General features: G+C 37.6%; 1 protein-coding gene across 4 annotated transcripts in view; it reads left to right on the top strand.

The window, feature by feature from the left end:
- Nucleotides 1–26,026, top strand: part of LOC124165142 (cytoplasmic dynein 1 light intermediate chain 2) — a 34,080-nt gene extending 8,054 nt beyond the window's left edge. The window contains exons 5-11 of one of the 4 annotated variants that reach the window (XM_046542448.1): nucleotides 1,383–1,582; nucleotides 4,692–4,921; nucleotides 6,434–6,545; nucleotides 8,167–8,463; nucleotides 19,741–19,849; nucleotides 21,286–21,341; nucleotides 23,847–23,934. In XM_046542448.1, the coding sequence (XP_046398404.1) occupies nucleotides 1,383–1,582; nucleotides 4,692–4,921; nucleotides 6,434–6,545; nucleotides 8,167–8,463; nucleotides 19,741–19,849; nucleotides 21,286–21,296 (959 nt within the window). In that variant the 3' untranslated portion in view covers nucleotides 21,297–21,341; nucleotides 23,847–23,934. Of the gene's footprint in view, nucleotides 1–1,382; nucleotides 1,583–4,691; nucleotides 4,922–6,433; nucleotides 6,546–8,166; nucleotides 8,464–19,740; nucleotides 19,850–21,285; nucleotides 21,342–23,548; nucleotides 23,680–23,846 lie in introns of those variants that run through there. The other 3 variants (XM_046542450.1, XM_046542446.1, XM_046542447.1) reach the window with 3 other exon arrangements.
- The last annotated feature ends 151 nt before the right edge of the window (nucleotides 26,027–26,177 follow it).

The following is a 26,177-nucleotide window of genomic DNA, read 5'->3' as shown; positions in this document are numbered from 1 at the left end:
ACGATACAAACCTCAAAGCAAAACTACAAGGAGAACTTTGGATGACTTTTAGAACTTCGGTTCCGCCCACTCAAAACGTAGTAAGCAGAACAAAATCTTATCCAATAGAAGTTATGATGTCACCTATCAGTCTTCCAAAATGGTACATGGAAAGCTGCTTTAGAAACTATGCTGTGTCTTTGATCCACCTTGGCTCGATGAATATGGGTAAAAATACCATGTGGAGTTTTCCTGAATGCAGGATATTGCATAGGAAACAGATACCCTGGGTGGGCCCAGGGGGATACACCCCTCCAGTCCAGGTTCAAGTCTGAGATTTTTATGCTCACAAGCCTAGAAAGGGGGAAGACAGGGAAGGAAAAAGGGAAAGGAAGTACCACTGTGTTAAGACCCAGATGATGGCACAAGGTTTAAGGATAGGGAAAATCTGGATACCATTATGAAGGTGATGCGAGCAATTGATAGCAAAACCAAATTTGCTATACCAAGTGAAATGGTAGATTATTCCACCAAGAAGAATAATCCAGAGATTTTTCTTGTGATAGGCAGTATATATAGTCCATTCATACAGTTAATTCACAGAAAGGTTGTCAGGTCATTCATCAGTTTTGACCTGTAAGTGACATTTCCTTGAGTTATGATATTTGATACGTAATCAAAGGTCCTCTTGATCAGCAAAAGTTTCATGTTTGAATTGTTTGTTTTTTTGAAATGTTTGAATTTTGAGAATTCTATTCAACTAGGCCTTGTAATTTTCCTAAATTGATGAACCACAATAATGTGATATTAAATCTTGGCTCAAAAATTATGAAGGATTGGCATTTTATAATATTTATTAAAACATTTTGCCGTATAAAGTTTCTAATATTTGCCATTTCAGATGGTTTAGATTTGAACCCTAATTTTCATATTAATTTAGTTAATGCATGACTTCCTTTTACTGAATGTAAGTGCCTCTCTTTCAAGCTATATCTGACTTCTGCGTGTGTCACATTGAGAACCGGCATCACTAAGTCTCCCATTAAATACCCTCTGAACACATATTTCCAGTTAATGTTGCTGAATATACATTAACAAAGTGTTCAGATATGTCAAAGAAATGGAAAAGTATGCATAAAATACATTCTCATACATGACTTTTGTATATTCACAATGCATCCTTTACCATGTATAAGTCAAAACATTTTCCTCATCAATGATGTATAAATATTAGGGCTCATTGAACTCTGTGGCCATTTCAACTAGCATTAGTTTAGATACCATCAATGCATGGTCGTTCACCACAAAAGCTTTGTTGTTTTTTCTTCCGTGGCTGTTGATGTGCTTTGAATAGTGTCCATAGTGTGATGGTATAATCTAATTTTGTTATTCAATTATTTTAGATGCTCGAAAATGGCAGGACTACGTGGAGCCAGGAGATGAACTTGAACCAGGATCTCCATTGAGAAGGACCTCATGGAATCTGGATGATCTTGATCCAGTAATTGATGGAGACCAAAATGGACTCATTGATGGACTTCCTTTAGGACAAGGAGTACTTACCCGTAATCTGGGGCTAGATGTTGTAGTGGTTGTGACTAAGGTGAGATAGTAAAATGCATCATAAATACTCTAAGGTGCCTGAGGTAGATTTTTGACTAGATGTATTATTGTTGGTGTGTGTAGTTTCACTCATATAATGTTCTTGTAATAAAATGAAGGGAAATGAGCTCCATGACATCTATAGATTAACAGTAAAAGAAATGGTCTCTAATGGCTGCAAAATCAAAATCTTAATAGCAGCTTTTGTCCCACCATTAATATGTAAATTATGTGCAAGTGACTTGAATTAAGAAATCCCAATTCATTTGGAAATCTTAGGTCAAAATTAAACTCATTTTAAGCATGGTATGGTAGCCATTATGGCTTTCACCTGATATTTAACATAGTTACTCGTTTCAAATTATGAGAAATTTTTCGTCAACTGAACATATTGGAGCATCTCATAAGAACTACCCTTAGAAAAAATATGTATTACAGTGGAACTTGGTTAGTACGTTTTCCTCCTTAGTACGGCGATTTCCCTCGGTCCCGGTACCATCCTAACAAAATACAGGTAAAAGAATTTGGTTAGTACGTTTGAAAAAATTGCGCTTTCCTGGTTAGTACGCTCAATTGCTTGCCGTGACGCAACCCGCAATTCGTTCTCTAGTGTCTTCTTAAGGGTCGCAAACGTCTGAATTCATGATTTAATTTATTATTATTAGCCATTAACATTCTTCCATTCATTCCACATCTCTTTCTTCTACCGTAATTTATCCAAATGCATTTCTAAATTCTTGTGACGTGATGAAAAATAAAATGCGGCCATTTTTTGGGAATGTCTGACTATGAAAAACTACAGCCAATAAGAAGCCCCAATTTTCCCCACCCCGAGCTCCTCACCTTCTGTTGCCTTTGGAGCTTGGGAGTGCCCACTGCTGCGCACAAAGTTCATGAGTGGGCAATTGTTGCTATTGCACGAGTTATCATGATGAAAAAATGAGTCTTAACGGTATTAGACAATTCCCACATTATCTAAAACAGTACTGCTCCATAAACTCGACGTCGTGCGTATTTACTTGACTACTGTTGCGGGAGCAGACGATCCTCTGGATCTCCACGCGAAGCTTAGCTTAAAAATACTTGATGTCGGAACGAAAGCAGACGACATTAGACAAATTTTGAAAGTAAATTTCAACTGTTTAATATAAAATTTTCTTGTAATTACGTCGTAATCTAATAATCTTGCGTGTCATCAGTTGATATATCGATCGATTTTACAATCGAAATGGTATCATTCCAGAAGCGAATGTCTACGGCTGTTGCCGTAATTTGAAAGTCAATATAATTTTGCCCAATTTTTATGATGTTTAAAAACCCAGTTGACTTACTCCGGGTTGTTGTTATATTCTCCGAGTACGCTATGAGAAAGAAAAATGACTTGTCTTCGCTTGTCTGAGCTTCACTCGTCCTCGTTCTGTAAATAGATATAGGATAAATCACGGGAGATAGACGCCGTAATCATGAAATCCTCTCCGGGATGTCCATGAAAAATTGCGATTTTTATTCACATGGTATTGTTTTTCATGGTAGCGCTCATTTTCTTGATTTTCAATGTTATAAGAGTTCAGGAAGGCGATCCTATGAGAACTACTGATAGTAATTGTAATTATGACGACTTTTTCACTTATTGCAATAACCCCGACTGCTATTATTTACTTTCCTCGTTAGTACGTTTTCCTGGTTAGTACGTTCATTTTTCGTGGTCCCTTCAGAAACGTACTAACCAAGTTCCACTGTAATCACTTACTGTATATATCCTAGAGTGAATAAATTCCCTTGATGTGGGAAAGAAAAGTGTTGCCTAAGCTACTGGGCATGAAACACCAGAGGAGGCATAATTTCTGATAGTATTAGGAATTTGGATATTGAATTGTCGAGTAAAAAAGTAATCATATTCATCAAATTGGGTAGAGCTGCTGAATGGCTGACATTTAATTTAGCACTTACTCAGCCTCATGTGCTCCTCACCACTTCTCATTCTTGCCACGTCCTCGAGCAGGTTAAGACACATTCCCCTCCCCCGTTGATTGTCACGTAGCCAACTGAAAAACCAGTTTCAGAGATACTAATTCCTATAAAATCGTTTCAGGCTTGATTTTGTGGAAGTTCGCTATATCCATGATAAAAACACAAATGGTAATTTCCACACTTTTTAATTATATGTAATGACAGAAAATCTTGTTTTGCTAACCATTTATGCCTGAATAACCATTTTAGCAATTTTGACTTAGATATTTTACATTGTATTGACAAAGGGCTTAAACTAGATTTTATGGAAAAATTCAAAATTGCCAATAGCCTGGATGGACTTTGTAATGATATTTTATTTTGTACTGACTACCTTTGTTAAATTTAAGCATCCCCATGACGTCAAAACCCTGACCTTCACTCGCGCTCTACTTTTTGTATGTTTTCTGGTATTGGCCTTCATTCATTTGTTCACCTAAACTGTTCCCACTCCCTGCATATTATTTCCATATGCCCCCACCTCCTACCTTGGCCTGGGTTTAAATACTGTGAGAGTATTGCTTGTATCACCTTGAAAATGACACAATATGTTGAAACCATGGTCAGTCATTGACAGTTGAATTAAAAAGTGTGGAAATTGCTATTTGTGTTTTTAAAACGTTATTATCATGGGTATACCAATTCCTATTTTAATTGACTTTACGAGATTTGTAACGTTTCAATTAATTTCTCTTAGTTTCACTTCACTTACAAATATTTTATTGCACTTTAAATAATACAAACTCGGGAGCAAGGAAACACCCGTCCGCCATAACTATCACAATCCGACTCCCCTCCTTCTTTTTGTGTCCCTCACTACCATTATTGCTTCCCATTATTGCTTCCTCACTACTATTGTTAATTTTAATTCATTTAAATAAACAACATGGCAGCTTGTTTACAGATTAAACTGGTAGAATATTTAATTTTTTGTCATGGTTTATACTGTAATGGCACACTTTCTGCTAGTGTCGGCATTTTAATATGATTGTTATGATATCTTTCTATAGTCTTCATTTTTGTTACACATCAATATTTAGCAGTTACTTGTTATTATGCTTTGGATGATCCCTTATGTTTATTTTCTCCTCTGCTTATAGACGGACTATATGGCAACATTAGAGAAGGACTATGACTTTCGAGATGAGCATTTTGATTTTATTCAGCAGTGGGTACGGCGATTCTGCCTTCAGTATGGAGCTGCCCTTTTTTACACGTCTGTGAAAGAAGATAAGAATTGTGATTTGCTCTACAAATACCTCATGCACCGAATTTATGGATTTCCTTTCCGAACCCCAGCTCTTGTAGTTGAAAAGGATGCTGTTTTAATGTAAGCACTCATCATATGTTCTTTAACTAAGTTTTTAATTCATAATTGATGTGGTGTGTCTTTTGTGCCATGAATTTGTGGATATTTTCCTTTATGATTCATTAATACGTGTTCATGTCATTTTAAACTAATGAATGTGGCTGTCCTTTTAAAGAAAACCAAACCATTCTTTTTATTCCTTTAACTTAATAATATGGCTGGCACAACCTGCAGTCATAATTTTCTTCTTTTACATCAGTCTGGCCCAAGGAATGTTTTCTTAGCCTTGTTATCATCATCATCATCATTGGTCAACAATCCTAGGATTGGTTTGACGCAGCTCTCCACTCTATCCTCCTATCAGCTAATCTTTTCACTCCTACGTATTTCTTCTCTTTCACATCTCTCTTTACTTGTTCCATATATTTTGTTCGAGGTCTTCCTTTTCCATTCTTGCCTTCCACTTGTCCTTCGACGATTGTCTTCATCAGGCCATCATGTCTCAAGATGTGGCCTATAAGGTTTTTCCGTCTTCTTATTAAGGCTTCTCTTCTCTCCTACCCTTCTTAGGACTTCCTCGTTACTAACTTGGTCGATCCATTTGATTTTCATCATTCTTCTGTAGCACCACATTTTGAAGGCCTCTATCCTTGCTTTCTCCGCTGCGGTCATTGTCCATGCCTCACTTCCGTATAGGAGCATACTCCAGATGTAGGTTCTTATAAATTGTTTCTTTACTTCCATATTTAAGTTTCCCGCTGTAAGCAGGTCTCTCTTTTGGTGGAATGCTCTCTTGTTATCATATTCATGTAAAACTCAAAATAGGCAAAGCAGTCTTAAAGGAAGAATCAGATCTCATGGGAAACAATTTATGAAGTAAAAATCTGTTCTAAACCATAAAACATCCAGAATTAAATCCTTTTCTTGGGAATTTTCTAGTGATTGGTTGCTCAAAATATTCAATAAGAAATGGCATCAACAGGAATTGTTATTGATATTGCTGTCATTTTAGTGCATCATTCTTTTTGTTGCATACAAGAAGTAGCTTATGTTAGATCATTAAATAATCATAAAATGTTTGTGAGATTGTATAAATGAATGAAAAGGACTATTTAAACACTTTTAGTTTTATATATTTTTTAAAATCATTTAAAGTAAAGTATCATATGAAAGAAAAGTTTCTCGGGTTTTCCACCGGTTGATGTCGTCCATGTCTCCCGACGTTTCGATCCGCGACTTGCTGATCATCCTCAGGGGATCTTCCGAAATCCCTCGGAATCATTCGGAGGATCCCCTGAGGATGATCAGCAAGTCGCGGATCGAAACGTCGGGAGACATGGACGACATTAACCGGTGGAAAACCCGAGACACTTTTCTGCAACTGATACGCCGGGAAAACCTAAGATCATACATATCATATGAAAGTATGGTATTTTTTGTATTTTTGAAGGAAGGCTGGCTTCCTAGTGGGTAACTGAATTTAGACCCAATTTTGATAGTCCTGTTTTGCATAATGTCTTGCATTTTTTACAGACCTGCTGGTTGGGACAATATGAAAAAGATTAGCATCTTGTATGAAAATATGCAGAGTATGAGGCCTGATGACTACTACACAGATGTTATAGCCAAGCCAGTTGTTCGGAAGGTAAAGTTTATAATGAGAGAGTGTTGGAGATGTAAGGAGAGAGAGTGTAAGAGATTTTTATTTTGTTGTCATTTTTTGTAAGCTTTAGCTGTAGTAAATGGCTTCATACTCATAAGCTGTAGAATGTAGGATCTACAATTTTGGGACAATTTTTGGGGCATTTGGTATTTTTCATTGTGAACTTGTGCCAAATATTGAATTATGGAATTGGTGTGAACTTAAGCACAGAAACATATTGAACAAGCAGCGATAATATATCTCAGAGCAAAATATGTACAGTGGAACTTGTTTAGTACGTTTCTGAAGGGCACTGCAGAGGCAATCAGGTAGAGGCAATAGAAGGTGAGGAGCTCGGGCTGGGGAAAGTCGGGGCTTCTCATTGGCTGCAGTTTAGTTTGTCAGACACTCCTGACAAGTGGCCGCATTTTATTATTCATCACGTCACTAGAATTGAGAAATGCGTTTGGATAAATCACAGTCAAAGAAAGAGATGTGGAATGAATGCAAGAATGTCAATGGCTAATAATAATAAATCAAATCATGAATTCGGAGGTTTACGACCCTTAAGAAGATAATACAGAACTAATTGCGGGTTGCGTCACGGCAAGCAGTATTGAGCGTACTAACCAGGAAAGTGCAATTTTTCAAACGTACTAACCAAATACTTTTACCTGTATTTTGTTCGGATGGTACTGGGACCGAGAGAAATCGCCGTACTTAGGAGGAAAACGTTCTAACCAAGTTCCACTGTATATAAATATTTTTCAGATCCAAGTCTTCCAGAAAGGTTAGCAAAAAATATGTAACATCTCTGATAGAAAAATTTTATTAAAATATTCTTGTGGTGGGCAACCATATGGCATCTCATCACTATAAATTCTTGATGGTTATATGACATCTTGCTCTGTTGCTTTACCATCTGTTGGGCACACTGAATATTTTTTAGGATGTACCCATTGACTAGCCAGTTGCAAACATAAATGAAGTCACCATTGTAGCATAATTGAGATCTGGTCAGGAATGTTCAGAGTAAGAAAATCCATCTTAAATCTTGGGTTATGGTACCTTGAATGGTGTTTTGTTCTCGGGAGTCTTCGGGGTATGAATGCAAATGATTGTGGAAACCACCATTCATTGTTTCCCCTCATTGAAGGAATCAGAATCAAGTTTTCAAATGTTGAAACAGGGCTGTTGCAAAAAGAATTGTGCAAAAGGTGGCCAGATTGTTGCAATGATGGCAAGATTAGTATGAGTTTCATTTTTGTGATGACTTGTTTAATTCTTAGATTTTAATCAAAGACCACTTAGATTTTACATTTTGAATTTTCTTTATTTTGACTGGCTAAAGCTATACTTCTGATATTATAAATTATATTTCGCTGTATACCATGTTGAATTTTCTATACTAACCCTATAATCTGCTGCTTGTCATTGAATTAAAATCAGAGAACTTCTATAAATTCAGACTGGAAATTGGGGAAAAGTCTGAGAAATGAAAAAGCGGAATGTTAGTGTTAACTCTGCTCTTCTTAAGTGTCCGTAGAAAACCTCACAAAGAGGATTTTATAATGAATTGTTTTCATACTCAGCATGTCTGAGTTAATTTTGTGCTTATTTCTAGCCGGTCACTCGGGAAACTGAAGTCCAAGCAGATGAAGAACAGGCATTTCTCAACAGGCAGCTACAGCTGCTCAATCAGGGAGGTGGAGTTGGTGGGCCGATTGGCACAGGAAGTGTTGGTAGCATGGGCAGTGTTGTTGGGAATGCTGGAGGTTCTTTGCTGAAGGCAGATGGAGGTGGTGTTGCCGGTGGTGCCGGAGGGCAGCTTCGATCTCCTGCTGGTGTTCAAAAGACTGGTGATAGAAGGGTATCTAGTGGAACACCTGGAGTTCAAAGTCAACTGGGATCTCCAAAGAAGGTTTGTAATTAGTTCTAGAAGGGAATTTCCCATCTTCATAAAAAAGTCCTCAAAGGAATCAATGAGTGCATTCACCAGGAATGAGTGCTCAGAGTGCCGCCACTACAATAGCTGTGGAATTTCACCCAGAATGCGAGCGCTGTGTAGCAAGTGAGTGTTAATGCTCAGTCATTTCTCGGAGCTGTCTTTTCAGCCACTACTTGCCTAGGCACTCATTGCTGATTGATGGGAGTTCGAATATTAATTCTGGGTGGCCAGTGCTGTGTTGCTAGATCATTCATTGTTGTACTCTCTCCTTGTTTTCCATTCAGAGGGATGAGAATAATCTATGTACACCCATGTCTCGTATAGCGCAAGGGATGCGTTCCTTGGGGTCTTTGCGCTATACGAATTTGCGTTATACGAGAGCGTTTTAACATTGGGAAGATAGGGATGCGTTCCTGGTAGCATAGGTCTTGGGTATTGAATTTCCTCTAAAACATATATATTCCCATAAATAGCCTTAGAAAACATTATTTATATAAATATTTATAGTTTAAAACATCTTTAAAAATAGTATGCACGCATTTGAAGACTTTTATTCACGTTAAAAAAAATTCTTACGTGCTTTTGAAATTCCCTCCTGTCGTGCGGGTGGGCTAACATCTGCTATCTCAGGGGATCGTAATGCGTTGCCGGCAGTTGACGATTTTTCAAACTTGTCTAAAAACAACTATTATGTCACCCAGGCCCTTTTGTCGCTCATCAAAATGACAGGAAAATGCTACTTTGAATGCCATTTCATAGCTAGCGGAGTTAAAGAATGATAAATCATTTTAATTTGAAGTCCTCCGAGTCATTATAGCAGCTACGTGAAACAGTCTTTAAATGCCTTGAAACCTGACCCAGGTTTTCCTTCCCTGAAAATGAATGAACAAGATTGCATTCTTTTCCAAAACAATATCGTCTCGTCAACACTAAAAACTGGTTGAGGGGGAAAGGAGCCACTTTCAATCACAGCTTGGAGTTCATCAGAAAATGTTGCGGTGGCTGCGCTATCAACACTTGCAGATTCACCTGATATCGCCGCACTGAAAATACCTGCTTGCCGTTTAAATTCTGGAACCAACCGGAGCTTTCACTAAATGTCTCGGAGCGATTACCACTCTCGTCTTTTTGTACTGATTCACTATGAACTTTCCGTATGTGTAGACCGCTTGGCTGAAGTTGGTGCGGCTGAGGTCACTGATGTTTTAACTTCGTCTTTATTCAGAATAAGGCATCGTGCGTTTAAACTTCCAAGCAATATCGCTTTGACGTTCTCCATTTTCAAAGCAATTGACCTCTTTCAATTCCTCTTCTAGGTTTATAGTTTTTCTTGATAAATTCTTGATTTTCTACACACATTCCTATTTTTTTGTCATATTCTCTTGGTTTTTACTCTGTATAGCTCTTTCTATATCACCTTCCACTGCTGAACTGTATTCCTGAGACGTAGAAGGCATACGACTGCGGGGAGGGAACGAAGCCATTGTGTTTGAGACTCTATAGCGGAACCTTTTGTGTGTTGATGCTATTCATGCGCCACTCGGCCACCGCTCCATTTTTCCCCCGTGAATACCGATGACCTTGAAGGCTTTAGCGTAGACTCTCTACCTGGAAGTCAATCGCCCGATTACCTATGACGGCAAAAATACGTCTCAAACCGTATTGCTGAAAAAAACTCATTTCTACTAGCCCCAAGCTTAATTAACGATCTAAATTATTCATTATTATTCTGTTAAGGAGACGAGATAAATTACTTCGGTAGGCCGGCTATCTTGACCCAATGACGAGTAATACTTTTGGCCATTGCACAGCAATGGATTTCGAATAATATATAAACAAAAAAGAAGATTTGAGGCAAGCAATAATATGAATATGCGTAAAATGATAGAAATTTCGTGTGTACTTAGCGCAAGTTCACGTTTTATCACGAGAGTGTTTAAGATTTTTGATTAGGCTACACTGCGTTGCAATGTTTCCCCGAGGAACGAATTTGCGCTATATCGAAATTGCGCTAATCGAAATTGCGCTATACGAGACATGGGTGTAATCTTCTCTCTTCTGAGCTGAATAAGAACTCTGACCAATTTCTCCCCCAGAATGCACAGAATGATATGTAAGATCAATAGAAATATTTCTTTTGTAACAAATGTTCATTTTACTTCAGATTATGGAATTACCGTACTTCTCTGAATATAGTCCCCCTCCTAATATATTCCCCCCCCTAATTTTGAGGCATCAGTTTCGGGAAAAGTTATGAAAATGCGTTTGAATATAGTCCCCCCCTTTACTTTTACCATCGGCATTTTTGGAAAAAAGGGGGGACTACAGTAAAACTTCGATTTTACGCACTTCGATTTTACATCAAGTCTCGTTTTTACGCAGCGGCACTCAAGTCCGGCCGGAAAGCATAGGGAATTGCAATGGTGAAACTTCGATTTGACATCTTTTCTTGATTTTACGCAGTTTTTCGATTTTGCGCAGCATAACCCCAGCCCCTAAGAGGTCGCTAATCTTGATTTTACGCAGTTATCTTTCGGCTTGTTTTGAAAATCCGACTAGAGGAATATGCAGTTAGGTTATTATTTCGTCTCAATCAGTTGCAAAAATGAATACAGGAACGGTTGAAATGACATCGCGCTGTTGAGCGTGAAACTAAATACATCGCGTATCTAATTATTGCTTCCCCGTGAGCCCTCTGAGTAATATTTCAGGCTCCATTACGAACGCGAATGTCGCTCTTAGTTCAAATTCGCCGTAGAAGGATATCGAAACCTAAAACACACGGCAATCGCCGTGTATGCGTAACTACTTTTGATTAAGACATGATCGCTGGAGATATTAACATTATCACCTTTCGTTTATTATTCGACTTATTGATCGATGCTGATTATATCCAGAATTATGAGCTACGGAATATCTAACCCAACGCAAGGCTTTCTAGAATTTTGCCAACGCTATGTTTTCCGTCGCCCCAGCGAAATATAACGGCGAAATGAGTCGTTAAAAATACTCCCGTACCAAAATTTTGGCTTCCAAGGTGATCCAAAAAAGATAGTCGTACTTCTAGTATGGACGTAAGTCGATGGTGATTCAACACGATGGTAAAAGCAGCATGCATTGTCTCATTCCCAGGCTAACCCCACATCTGCGGGACAAATGGAGGCGAGGAAAAAATGCTGCGCTGCGCGCTTATCAGAACCGACTCAACTTGTATCTCATTGTCAGACGGTTTAAGTTAAACATGGTTGGAACTTGAATAGCTATTAGCTTAACTCCGCTAGGTGGCAAGCGTTTTAACGGAACGGGAGTTAATGCCCTCGGAGAATAACTCGCGTCGTCAATCGTCATGTAATCGTTGAAGTCAAATTCAAGACGTGAGTGATATCACTTATATAAGGCCTTATATAAGGCAGTCCCTTTAAACTCAGGAATGGCTTAGCGCCATTAAATCGAAATACAAAAAGTGTCCGGTGTTGTTATCAGATATGGGGAAGCAAAATATTACGTGAAGCTGAGTCACACGGCTTGTGAGTCGAAGGTCCCGGCGCTGAATTCGCGGAAGAATGCCGACAGAGAAGCTATTCCCGGAAGAGTCAATCTACTATTGCTAAAATTTCATGGGGAAATGCTTTTTTGATGCGTATAAATTATAAAGAAGGAAAATTTTTCAGGACTATTAGTCATTTTTTATTCATCACGGGCGGCATGACGGCAGTTGCGCGGTCATTTTAATAGCTCACTTAGAAAAAGTGATCTAAGCACCGGAAAAATCTGAATTTTCGAATATCCCGGGTCCTGTGTGCTCCGTATTATCTATGGTATGCTATTTGGAGGTAACCAACAACTGGGGTCATTAGCGCCATGAAGTAAGGGCTGGGGGGATAGGAACCCTATGTTGGCATTAGCCAGGCTGTAATGATAAGCTCAAAAGGGACCAGGACTTAACTTCCCATCTGATGGACAGAGTGGTGCACTGGAAGTGCCCTCCATATTAGACTCAAGTAGGGATAGGGCCATCTCTGATAAGTCTCTGCTACTGCCAGGACTTGAACCCAGGCCCACAGGGTGTAAAGCCTTTGTGATGTATTAGCAAAATTTTGCTCCCTGTAAATGGGGTTAATTTGAATGACTATCCTTTGATATCTCATTTCTTCAATCTCCAATCTTTGTTTGTCTGCTGGTGGTTAAACGGATATCCTGAAAACTGCTTTTAATGAGAATATTTTCGAAAATTAGCTTCTCTGCGACCATTTAGTATCACCATTCCGAAATTTCTACTGGGTAACAGAAGTAATCTTAGTGCCAGAAATGCTGGCATTTCAACCATTTTGTTCAACCATGGGAAACACTGTTCAGGAACGCAAAGATTTTTCTCTTAAGGTAACACGTCATCTTTGGTTTTGCTTTTGAGTAAATAAGATTATTAGGCTTCATTTTCCGAGCAATAATGAGCAAGTGTTATCCTGAAAACTATACTCCTCCTCAATACCAACTCTTGATTTTACACAATTTGATTTTACACAGTGCCCATATTTCGGTCCCTCCAACTGCGTAAAATCAAAGTTTTACTGTATATTCAGATATATATGGTAGTATTTATAGAGTACTGTAACTGTTCGAACCGCGAGAGCCACCCGCTCGCCTCCCGTCCGATATCTCCCCGAACATGTGATAGTTAATTCTCCACTTCCCCAAAATTTAAAATGCCCCTACTTAGCCTTACCCTTTCAGGCCTCCAAATCAAGTCCCCCAATTGAACGTGCCTGCATGCACACTCACTTACAAAAGGATTGAAGGCACTTGTGGCAATAGCAAAAAAGAGTAAATTCAATGATATCCCTTTCACAACTGATTTTAATAAATAAAATAACATTGATTCAAAAGGTTACACCGAAACCAAAATATTCCCCAAACACAAATGATAAATCCCTTTCCAAAATACAACGGCGTCACCTCCAACATGAAATTTGAACATCCGTCTTCTCCTTCAAAATCACAATCTCATTTTATCAATGAATATTATTCAAAGATGATAATCCTTCCCAATAACAAAATACATCAATGCACCTTGGCTAATGAACAACGTGAATAGTGTGAAGTCAGACTCACAAAAATTACGTGCAAGGCAATTATGAAATTAGGCGTTAGTCAGTTCAAATGGCCGCCCATCTTGAATTAGGGCTCAATGATACGCCAAGTAACCACTAACATTCAGAAATATTGCTCAAGCTCCTCCACGCTAGCACTTAAGTCTTGCAGGGCCGTGACTAAGACCAGTCAACAGCGAATTCACTAGGGCCTTTTTATGGAGAGTTCACTAGGGACTTTCGGAGGGGGGAACAATCTGGATTCAAAGGACCTTTTAGGGCTTTGGGAAATTCCAAGCTTACGTCCTTTTTTAGATGTCCTCGCCACCCCTTGCCAGCTGTCCACGTGCATGCCACCTCCACTTGCCGTAGCCTTGCTGCCACCGCTTATCACTGCACACTCACGATTCGACTTCTTTCGTGACAGAGCGTAGGAGAGAGAGAGCGAGACCTCTCGTCTCTCCCTTATATAACCTTTTTCTTTCCCACAACCACCTCCGATGCACACCAGCGCCCTCTTTTTCCCAACTGAGAGGCGGGTTTTCAAACACGTTCCGGGAGAGAACCACAACGTCGCCTCTCCCGGAAATCCACTTCCACACTATTTCACTTCAATTGACATACATAAAAAAATATATTCTACATTTAACAAAAAAATAAACCCTTCACACAGATTTAGTGCAGAACTCCGTTCCAAATATGCCAAAAATGTGAGCGTGCGCACAGACGTAACCCCAGCCGCAATGTTTTAAACTGACGCGTCGGGCCGGCTCCGGACCGTACCGCTACAGTACATAGTAACGAACAACTCCTTACTCATAAGGGAATTCAACAATCAATCAATAGCTTGCTCATCATGTTACCTTTCATGCAGGTATTAATGTTTACACTTTCCCCTTGTTTCTTTCCGTGAAATTGTCCCTGGAATGCCTCACACTTGAAATATCCTTCTCCATTAGGCCTTGTTGGAGAATCATTTCTTACGCTTACTTTCTCTGTAAAATTTAGTTTTAAGATATAAAAATGGGTAGTGATTGTTAAATAATGCCTTGATAAATCACATATTTGTTATCACATATGAAGGAAATCAATGAAAATAATTCATTTTTTTTTGCTTTAACATTGAATTGTTTTTCTTCTTTCCATATCCTTCTGTATCTTCATTCAACAATTAAACCCTGAATTACACGATCCTTTTTCCAAACCTTGTGAGAGTTAGTTCTGTGAACATGTAAAATTGGTCATTAGAGTATTTTCATTTTCTGAGGTAGCTTCAACAGGTGTCCCGATAGTATTTACGTTACCCAGTGCTACCTATCTCTATTCTTGGTAATGGCATTTGGCTTATCAGAGCCCATTGGTTGTTGAAAGCAATTGTAATTACAATGGAAGCTTGTTTTGGTGAGAGATAGGTGGTATACCACCAAACGGCCCATGATTAACATATAAAAAAATATAGATTTATGTATTGTGGCCATGACGTCCTTAACACTGTATGCATTTGGTATTAGGAGGTGCAGCATACTCCTGATTATCCGGGCTAATGATGTAGAGAGGTGGCACAAATAATTTGGAAACACAAATAATCCATACTTTCATGTAATTTCCATAATTCATTCAAAAAAGGTAGGGTCTTATGTACAAATTTAATTGGAATGTTCATGTACAAATTGAGGTCAGAGGACCTCTTTAAACTTAACATAGGAAGTAATTACACTATCCTCTGTTAAACGCGCATGATGACTCATACTTATGTATCAACAGGAGACTTGAATGTGGAATCAGCCACATTTTGATTAAAGTTATTTAAAGAATGCGAGATATTGTTGCAAATGAACAAATGTATCAGTTTGTGCACCATTAACGTCAGGAATATTTACCGGTTTTTTTTTTTTTTATTATTATTTAAAAACCAATTTTAGGAAACAATAGCAATATTTAGGAAGTAAGATACGCTGTTGCATTTTCTCTGATAAATTCTGTGCATTTTGGTACCTCATTTGTAGAGTTTGGTTGCGTATAAGTTGAGAAAAAGATATCTATACAGTAGAAATAATATAGAAGATAGATCATTGAGAACATTTCTCTTAATTTGCGAATGGTTAACTATTGAAGAATCTTCTAAAATTAATCAAGAGTTTTTTTCCCGCCGCTTATTGTCATCTGCATGCTGGAGCAGACGTCCAAGTAAACTTGAAACATTCCTTGTCAAAAAGTACATAAAATAATTCCGTTTTACGAAGAGTATTCTAATTGAATTATTAAGCCTGGTGTAGCCTTGCATTAAAATGAAAATATCCTGGTCCAATAAATTTTTTATTAAGATCGTGGAAAACATCGAAGAAGTGTAAAACTCATGCACGGATAAACCACAGTCAGATGATCAGGAGTCTTCTATAATTCATTGATAGATCCTTGGAAGACATTCACTCAGCATTATGGACCATGAAGAGTTTTGATGATAAGTGAAATTTAGATGTTTAACTCATTATTCATTTAAAACTCACTTTACAGTTTATGCATTGAAAATTTTCAAATAATCATTTGCTCACATTCAAGTCCAAACCTTGATGCTCACTAAATCATTTCATCATGTGGAAATTTATTTCGTTTTCTTCTTCCTATTTCGTGAAGCAAAATTCTTGGCCTTAAGTTACTAATTCATGCTGTATAAATCAACAGTGTTACTCGAGTGTCTTTTCAAGAGCAAAAAACACATTGAGATTCACAGGTCTTGACTTGCATATTTTTCATAAGTTTGCAGTGTATGGTAGTTCTTTTAACTGAATGCAAGGAGCAGAATGGGTGGAGGGACCTAGCCAATTAAACAACAGTGGAGAGCAACAGTTTGGCTAAAAGTTAAGAGTTGTTCTGGGTTTAAAATAGACTAGTCGAAAATCGGATGATCTAAAAGCGAGAAAAAATATCTGTGGCTTTATGTGCTTTTATCCAAGAACCATAAGATCTGTGATTGCATGTTGAGTGATTGCACTATTGCCGGATTTGTGCAATGCAACTGTTTGGTGAAGTGTCTGGAATATTGTTTCTGCTCTCGCACTGCAATGGGGAACTTGCATGAATTTTTTTTATTTCATAGGCGGACAGAAAATTATTTTCTGAATACAACAAAGAAAACCGCATGCAAATCTGAGTTTTCCTTCGCGAGATATTTAATGATAAATATTACGAATTTTAAAGCGCGGGAAAAACTCCCTCACCCCCCAAGCCACTGCCGACGAAGCCTCGATGACGTCAAAGGTGCCTAAACATCACGCGAAGCTATTGTTGTGATTGTTTGTAATAGTTGCCAGCAGTTGTGAGAGCTTCGTTTGTTAGACGTGTTGATTATTTTATATTTAAAGATAAATATCCGACGATAGAGGCTTGGAAGCCCTCGTATTTTGCATTATTTATAATGTTAATATCTGAGTAAGGGCATAAAATATAAAACTAGAGCAGTTAAACCAAAAATTTGATAATACCTAAATAACATCGTTGTAGGAGTCTGAGCCACGGCCATTGGAAAGGGGATACGTTAATTGTAAGTTGATGTTATCGACGGCATATCATTCATTTAAGTATGTAATTAGAACGATTTTGATGTTTACTAATGTCCGCTTAGCTTTTATATACAATAACTTCATCCGTTTATTCGTAGGTACCGGAGAATTCGTCGTTTAGGACTGTCTGTGCTTGTATTATGGGGTGAATTCCAGTCAATGCAACTTTTGCTCGCTGATTGGAGACATCTAGGAACATTTTTGTGCCAAAATAGTGTTGTTTTCAACGTGACATCTCCCGTTAAGCTACTGCTAATAATCACAGTGCCAGTGGTTGTAATGCACAAAGTTTGACAAGGTTGAAAAATATCGGCCATGAGTTATCAGTGTTCCATCGTGATTGAATTGTAAAAAGTGCTACTACGCTATCGATAAATGTCTAACAGTAGTGTAAAAATTGTCAGTGGCGTGCTAATCTCCGTTGTTCACCGTAGATATGACATTTCACGATCACGCTATTGAAATAAAAACTGGGTGTGAAGTTTGTTATTCCATTATTTCAACGAATAGTAGTGAGAAATGTCACCTGTGTCACTTGTGTGGGATAATTTAAGGGTTTAAATCAGTGAATAAATAGTTGTATTCATCATAACGAGTTCTGTTATTGTAAGTTGTACGTGATGAATATAAGAATGTGATAGTGACATCCAGCTTTTGATAAGAGTATTTGCCTATTTCCCACTATATTATTATGGTATATGCTAGTATATTGTTTATGGATTTACCTATATTATTGAAATAGGTTGTAGATTGTGTGTGTGTTGGCAGCGGAACCGATTCGCGATCTCACATGTGGATTGTGTGCAGACTGTTTTGCTGTGAATTCGTACCGTAGGACGGATAGGACTACCTTCTCCGTTAATCCGGCGTTGCCAAATTCAACAGCACAGCTTACGATCGTTATCCTCCAGTATTACAAGTTTCTTTTACAACTCGATTTGCCGCCGACGTATAGCAATAATTTGTCTTAACAAATTCCATGAGGGTCGTGGCATCAATTTTTGGTGTTCTAAAAAAAGGCTGGTGTCCTAACACCCCATGCCACACGCCTTTTAGGCGGCTTGCGGGGTATTATGTAGACGTAGATGAATTTCAGGTGTACTATTCGAACGAGTGGCAACGTTATCATCCATTTTTCTGATAACCAAAACACACGAAGTGAAACGCTTGTACTTCATCATCCCGATGCCGCATTATTAATATCCCAAGTAATAATCTAGGCACAATAGCAATAGGAAAACTTTCCCAAGAATAACAGAACAAAATAAAGTGACGATGAGCGGCTAAATACTCCCTCAAAACAAATTTTACACCATGCGCTCAGCGTATTTCCCTACTCCCTACGGTTGTTTAGGCACCTATGACGTCACGCCTGGCCTCGGCAACGCTCGGGTGTCTTCGCGCAGTGGTCGGCTCAGAGAAATTTTTCTCGATTTTAAATGCAATTTTTTTATTTCTTTTGATGTTGAATGGAGAAACTGAAGGTATTTTTGCGAGCTAATGTATCCATTTGACTTATTCCAAATAGTTTTTAGAGCAATCTACGACCCATGCAAGTTCCTCATTTGACACATCTTACCAACTGATTTGTGAATGAAAAACTTTGCTGTTTCTACAATTTAGAACTTTATTTTCCTGTCTAGTTTCGATACACTGTATCATATTCATAGGACTAGGACATCTTACCAATCCTAGATCCTTGATCGCACCGCTACTCATACTGCGACTCCCAGACACAGATGCTTGGTTTTTGGAAATAAGCATCAGTAATTGCTTTACGGAATTTGGTAATTGTGGGGCTTTATCCTTCACCTTCGGTTACAACAAGCATTTGAAGTAGCGTGCGATATGCTGGGGATTATGAGCACTCATTAAACCAAGCTTTCACTGTATGTTGCAATGTAATTGTATCTGACTTTCAAGAGAATGGCAGAATTGACATTGACCAGGTAGCAATAATGGTTATAAATGGGATAGGGAAATGAGCCTGTAGTTCAGTAAATTTATAGCTTGTGCTCTCATTTTAATGGTCTCCGAATCAATTTCACTTTTAATATCCCTAAGTAGGACCAGAAAAGGAATTGTGAGTTTTCTCTCTGTTGTCACCAGGGAATTGGAAAAATGAGAATATGTTGGGGCATGCATTATCATATTGCCAGATCCAGAAAATGCCATACATGACGTGCCTCAATACTTGCTTGTAGTTTACAACTCGACGCGAGATGAAAAAGTGCTACTCGCACATCCGTAGATTTTTAAAAGTAGTAATTATGAGTACAAGTTTCACCAATATTTTTAAGTGATGACTGTAGTTTCTGCATACAAAAAAATGATGCGTATAGAAAATTTGTTCAAACTTGAGTTGCATTTGTTCCTTGTAAGTTAATAAATAGTAATAAATGCTGCATATATTTCCTTAGTGCTAATTATTGATGTACATAGTAGTAGCAGCACAGTATTATTTTCCTGCTTAAGATTGGCTGTAATTATATACTTTAGGTTTAATAACTATAGTCTATACAAAATTTGTGTTGCCTTTTCAGAAGTTAATTGTGAGACTGTTTTCTGCTAATGTGCTTATGTTTGTGTGCCTGATGTTTCAGATTGATGGGAACAAAGTTGGTGTTCCTGGCAGTGGTGAAGGCGTACTAGCTAACTTCTTCAATTCACTGCTCTCTAAGAAGACTGGCTCACCCATTCCAAAGTCTCCAGGTAGGATAAATGTGAGGTGGCAATGGAAGATGTTAGTGTGATAGATTTTATATTAATGTACTGTCAAACATCTAACTTCTCATTTTTCAAGAGGTAACATTAGTCATCATAATCAGTCGTATTTTTATTTGCAGTTAGTTATACTCGGTTCTAAATGTCTTTGTGAGTGAGGGGTCTGATCTGAATCAAGTGGGGGCAGGTGCCCTTCGTTTACACCTGGACCCTGTAGGTGGGCTTTGTGGGAGGGAAATGTGGAGAGGGTGATGAGGAGTGAACTTGGCTTTGCCTAATGTGCAAGAACACGTCTACTTTTTGTCGGAATAAGTTGAACCATGAAGAGAGGTGGTAGATTCATGAAGTTTACATAGCTGAGATAAAAGAGGGACTGAATGTCATAGGTCAAAGACCACACCTGTTGTCATCTGATTGGTTATGGGAAAGTGAAATGCCTGGACATTTTCCCTCTGCTCACCCCGTCATGCTTTAGCCTAACTCCCTCTCCTGCAAAGATATTTGGAATAGAATAGCCAGAACTGAAATCTGAGAGGTTTACAATTATTTCTGGTATGTTTCTTTCCATGCACTAGAAATAGTCTAACTTTGCTCGTCTGTTCATTGGTTGATACGAATCAGGGAGAAATTGTGTGCCTTTATTAAACTTTCTATAGTCGAGTCTTTGGTTTATTTAGTGTATTTGGAGATGCATATTACAGCAGTGGCATCAGGAGTGAAAAACTAATAGATGACCCTATGCTTAGCGACTGTGCTGTAGAATAACTTTCTTTTATATTGAGTTGTCCTATGTAATAGCGATTTGCATTGTGCCTAGGTATGCCCATAAAGCATAGTGTTGAAGTATTTTGTAGTTATTCAAAATTTGTTATTTTTGAGAGTTCTAATGGTTTTCGTATTTTTGTAGCACCTTTCTTCTGTTGCACCTCCCCATGTTTAGTGATGCTGTACCTTAGAAATTATCTCAATAGTTTAGTTGTTAGTAATTGAGTTACATTTAAGTTATCACCCGCAACATTATAAATCGTTATTTAGGTCATAGCAAGCCCCTATTAGTACTTTTTTTTTCAAATTTAGACAATTCATGCGGCTTGAAAGGCTATGAATAAAGTTTGAATGAATGATATTCTATAGTCATTAATTATAGTTATGTATCTTCTTCAGCCCATCTTTATAATTTAAATACGTAGATCTGGGAATACTTAAGAATGAATTAGGAATTATTCTCATAAGTCAAAGGATTTTTAAAAACTAGAAGGCAATTCCAGTATTGCAAACATTGTACAATTATTATTTTCCTCTTGCTAAGGCTGCTTTTGTTGACTTCTATATGATTTTCAATTGTTCAGAAGGTAAAGATTTTTGAAATGAAAATTTTAATGCCGTTTAAAGTGGGAACATTGTTCTTTGTATTTGTAATATAGGGAATAAGTGATAAAGGAAAAGGAAAGGGGCTAAGTGGCTGAATTGCCAGCATCTGGTAAGTGCGCATTGCTTTCATGTTGACTAAACTACAAAAATTTAATCCATTGTTTCTATTGTAGTTGGTGCTCATAATCGAGATGATGGCTTATCAGAGTGACTGGTTTTTGTGTGCAAAAATAACAAGAGTTTTGTAAGATTATTTCTTTGTGCTACTAAATTATGTACAGATGGGATTACTTTTTGGGTGTTAGCGAATAATATTTTGTCGATTTTTCTTACCTCTGTTTTGGGCTTCAATGCAACTTGCTTGATGTCCCTATGATATTAAATGACTGGTTACCTTTCTTGAGTTAATTTTTGGGTTGGTTTACTTCTTAATTGTTTCTGAAGCACTTCCCTGCACTAGTTTCTCAGCACATTCCTGTTTTCCATTCCATTCCCATATATCCTCCTAAGAATAATATGTTGTTATGCATCCTTTGTATTGATATGTAATATAATTCTTCTAAAATGAAAGTAGTTTATAAGGAAAATTTTATGAATTAAATCTTTTTGTGTTGAATGGAAAATATGGCAACATTGATGTTACCATTTGGGCTAACTGTATCAATTGTTCTTTAATTTATATCCCTTAATTATTTCCATTTAAAGTGATGAATAGTGGAAAAGATTTAAAATTTTGTTCCAAATTAGGGGTCTCCTATCAGGCATTGAATGGATACTTATTGTTTTTGGTGGTCCTTTCTTGCATTTGGCTCCGTTGTTATTGAATAGGATTGATTGCCTGTGTTAAATAGTTTTAAGCATTACAAAATGCATTGAATGACTCATTAAAAAGTGTTATCCGTGTAAATACATCCTTATTTTTTCTTGAGTAAGAGTTTGAAGTAAAAGAATGATTTCACGTTCAAATTAGCTGGAAATGTTTTACGAACATAGTGACTTAGTAAAATGTTTGAGTTCAATGTACATCCTTCAAATGTTGTCATGTTGTGCACATCGGAGGATATCAAACTTTTGAGGGTTAGATGAAAAGTTCTCTGCCTGACACAGAAATAGCACACAGGTCAGCAAAGAGTTTGTTTCCTGAATGGCTGCAACTCTCTGTAGTTGTATGTCAAGGTGCAACCTGTTCTTTCAGGAAGTATTTTTACACAGATATGTGCCGTAGACATTGTGGGAGTTATTAGTTAAAATATATAGACTTGCATGTTGTGCATACATAAAATTCTTCATTTTGGATGGATTAACCCCTGAGGAAATTCATCCGAAGTTGGCAAATGATTATGGTACCCCGGAGGATTCAGTGATTCATTGCCAGGGCCACTATTATTATTATTATTGCCAAAGAAAGCGAAGTCAATCACATCCATCGTATAGGACAGGGGTCTCCAAAATACGGCCTGCGGGCCGGATCTGGCCCACGGAGGGCTTTAATCCGGCCCGCGCACTCGTTTCAAGTAGCACGCGATTCTCGCTCGTTTTCTCTGTGAGATGCCGATAGGAGCATTGTAGGGCTGTACTGCACGTCAAAGTCGCCTTCAACTGTTTGTAAATAAGAAATACGTCACCGGATTCTTCAGTAGACGTTGGTATCAAATACTTCAGTCATCGGCAAATTTGCTATCTGGCCCGCGGGGCGATTCGGAACTTGGAATGTGGCCCTCGTGGCCTAGTAAATTGGAGACCCCTGGTGTAGGACATGGCCAACATGGTCATTCTTTCCAGGAAAGAATACTGATGTTGGATAAATCCTGGACCAAGTGCATTGAATTCAAGGGCTATTATGTAAAAAAAATTAGGTGAATGTCAGTCTGTCATTGTCGGGTTGAGAAATTTTCATCTTACCCTCATTGGACTGAGGTCTATAAATTTCATTTGTCTTGGAAGTGTTTGGTTTACAAGGAGATGCTATGGGTCCCCAAAATGAATACATAAATACAATTGCAATATGGTGGTCAAATTGTTGCAAGATTACTTTGGTCACATTAACTAACTTCATGGATAGAAAGTACCATTTTCAGTGCCTGAGGAGACATTTTGAATACTAGCATTACTAATTTTTCGAATGTCAGGAGTGTTCTTGTGTTATATTCCATCCATTTATTGATTTTACTCAATTCGTTAAAATAATAACTTTTAACGGTGTGGTGGATATTACCTCTCCTTGAAATCTGCTGATTTCCATGGAGGCATATTGAATGCATGGTGACTTGTTTGTTGGGGTTATGTCCTTGAACTGTTGTATTTCTCCTTTACAAGGTGACATTATTCAAGCAGACAACTAATGTGCAGCAAGCATTTAATATTCGATTGTGAATAATTTTAATAATGACATATGTAGATGATGCAACAAGAAAATACCTACCAAACACATTATTGTCATCATGGCAGTAATGAATGAAAAGAACTAATTTGGAATGATGGTATGTTTTTATGACTGGTGTTAGTAGTAATCAATGTTTTAATTATGGCTGTTATATCCTCCATCTGAGTCTATTTACCAAAATTAGTGTTATATTTTGGGTCATTTGAGCAGAAGTAACTTCTCTTTTCACAGATTTGCAAGCTGGTTCTGGTGTGGGTCTCAGTGGCGGAAGTAGTTCTATGCATCATCACCATTTATTGTCATCAACATCAAGTCCCTTGGCAGCTCCTGACAAAGCTTCTGCTATGGCGATGAGATCTGATGCTGCAGCTGAACTCGACAGATTAACAAGAGCTGCCAAGAAGACTTCGTCTCCAACGTCATCACCCCTTCCGTCATTGAATCAAAATTCAAATTCCAGTGGAGAAAATCATGGGAATTCTTCAGATTGTTGAGTCAAGGAGTTTCGATTTTTCATCTTTCTTCCTTCTCGTCTATCAGTGTGATGAGGCAGCTGAATTATCATGTGTGTTGGGGTTGAGATTAACTTTGTGCGGACTGAAGTAGGAGGGATTGGGAGTGACTGCCATCCTCTCTGGGAATAGCATACTCTTTGCGTCAATAGCTAATAGCTTGGCCATAATATAGATATCTCTCCAACTCTTAAACTTTTATTTCCTCATTATGGTTAAGTGTGGCTATCTTCTCTGGAAATGGGATTGTGAATTGTGAGGCATGTTTAGGAGGGAGGGGCATTGAAATTTTTTTGCTGTTCATAATCCAAAGCCAGTTTGATAATGCTCGTGATGTCAGAGAAGAAAATGGCATGTCAGAATGGATCAGTAAAAAAAATTTCAAGTTGGTAATGAAGTATCCTGTGATAAACTCAAGAGGTAGCTGTTATTCAGCACTCATTCATAAGGAAGTGATTGAGATATTAATGTACATATATAAGTTTCACGAATGATGAGTGAGAGGTGAGGATGGACATTCTCTCTTGTCGTGCTATTTAAGAAAAAACAGCAATTAATATCCAGTGCATTTATCAGTGGGGCTTATAAGAACATCCTATTATCTCTCTTCTCCTTGTGGGACGTTGTCTGCTTTGTGGTGATACCAGTCTACTATGTTTTCATCACTTCACTTGTCCCTATCTTTTTGTAAGGTATTTCTAATTTATTTTTCATTCCTCAAAGCCATCCCTCAATGCCAGTCATAATTTCTATTTCCTCTTGGCTTTAATAACTATTTTGTAAGAGAAGTATGCATTAAGGGGTGACTTCAAGCAATTTTAGATACGTGGGTTAGAGGAGGTGATGACTAATGTTGAGCATTGGTCATTTGCTCACTAATGGAGTAAAGTTATATATGAACTCACACAGTTGTTATCAGTTTGCTTGTGAAGGAGTTTTTATTGAAGTGGCGGAAAATGTTATGAGGCTAAAAAAAAAACAAAAAAGAATTACCAACTTGTTTGTTCAAGAGTGTAGTTTTTTGTTGTGGTAACTTTGGCATTATTGTTGCGTGTTGGAAATATGAATCAAAGATCTATAATTAATATATCATAATCAAATGTCTATTTATAAATTTGTATATATGTTGGATAAGAGAGGTCTTTCTGTTGCAAATTCCAGTGATGGTGGTACTTGTTGTGAGCTTCATGTGCAATTTTATATTATGCCATTGCAAAAGTCTAGTTTGCTTTCTTTCTTATTGACTAGGAATTTTGAAAGTAATTAACATGCTCCATTCGTCATGGAAGTACGTACATCATGGTTTTATTTTTTTTAATAGAACTTGGGTGCAGTGGGCGTGTGTATTAACTCCATTAAAGCAGTGCTGGCTAATTGTTATGTTAGCTTTGCTCTAGCCAAAGTAATAATTAAATCAAGTCTTGTAGCTTAAAAAATGTAATATTTAATTTTGTGAGGTTTATTGGCCATTGTACGCCCCTTACTTAAAAAAAATGGGTAGTTTGATCTCTCTATCACATGCAAGTTGCCTGGTTGCACAAAAATTTATCCAGCCAAACCCATAACACGTAATTATTTTTTTTTCATTATGGCAGATATGTTATTAACTCATTGGCCAAATTGTACAAGTCATGATATGAGTTTCACACTAAGTGCCATTTCAAATTTTTATCAGGTAATTTTGAATTAATTAGCATTGATTTGGTATGTAAATACCTCATTTGTATGACTCAATGTACTTTTAAAATACTTATAATTTATGTATTGTAGCATGTTACTGGAATGGAAACTTTTTATGAAAAATTATTTGTATTTTGTAAAACATTTTGTTAGTTTCCATCTTGATGCTCTTGTACATAATAAGAAAGTATGATAAAAATGGTATATTTCATGATTTAATATGTATAAAACCAATCTTTTCCTGGTAAGTGCCATACAATTGGGCATAATTTAACTAGACCAACTACAGTAATTGATCTTGTTATGCTTAAATATTTTTTCAGCAATAGAATTTCGTAGCCTACAGTGCTTATCCTTGCCTATGACCATA

This window comes from Ischnura elegans, chromosome 9 (assembly GCF_921293095.1).
Source record: "Ischnura elegans chromosome 9, ioIscEleg1.1, whole genome shotgun sequence".
NCBI classification, from domain to species: domain Eukaryota; kingdom Metazoa; phylum Arthropoda; class Insecta; order Odonata; family Coenagrionidae; genus Ischnura; species Ischnura elegans.
This window is presented reverse-complemented; position numbering and strand designations above follow the sequence as displayed.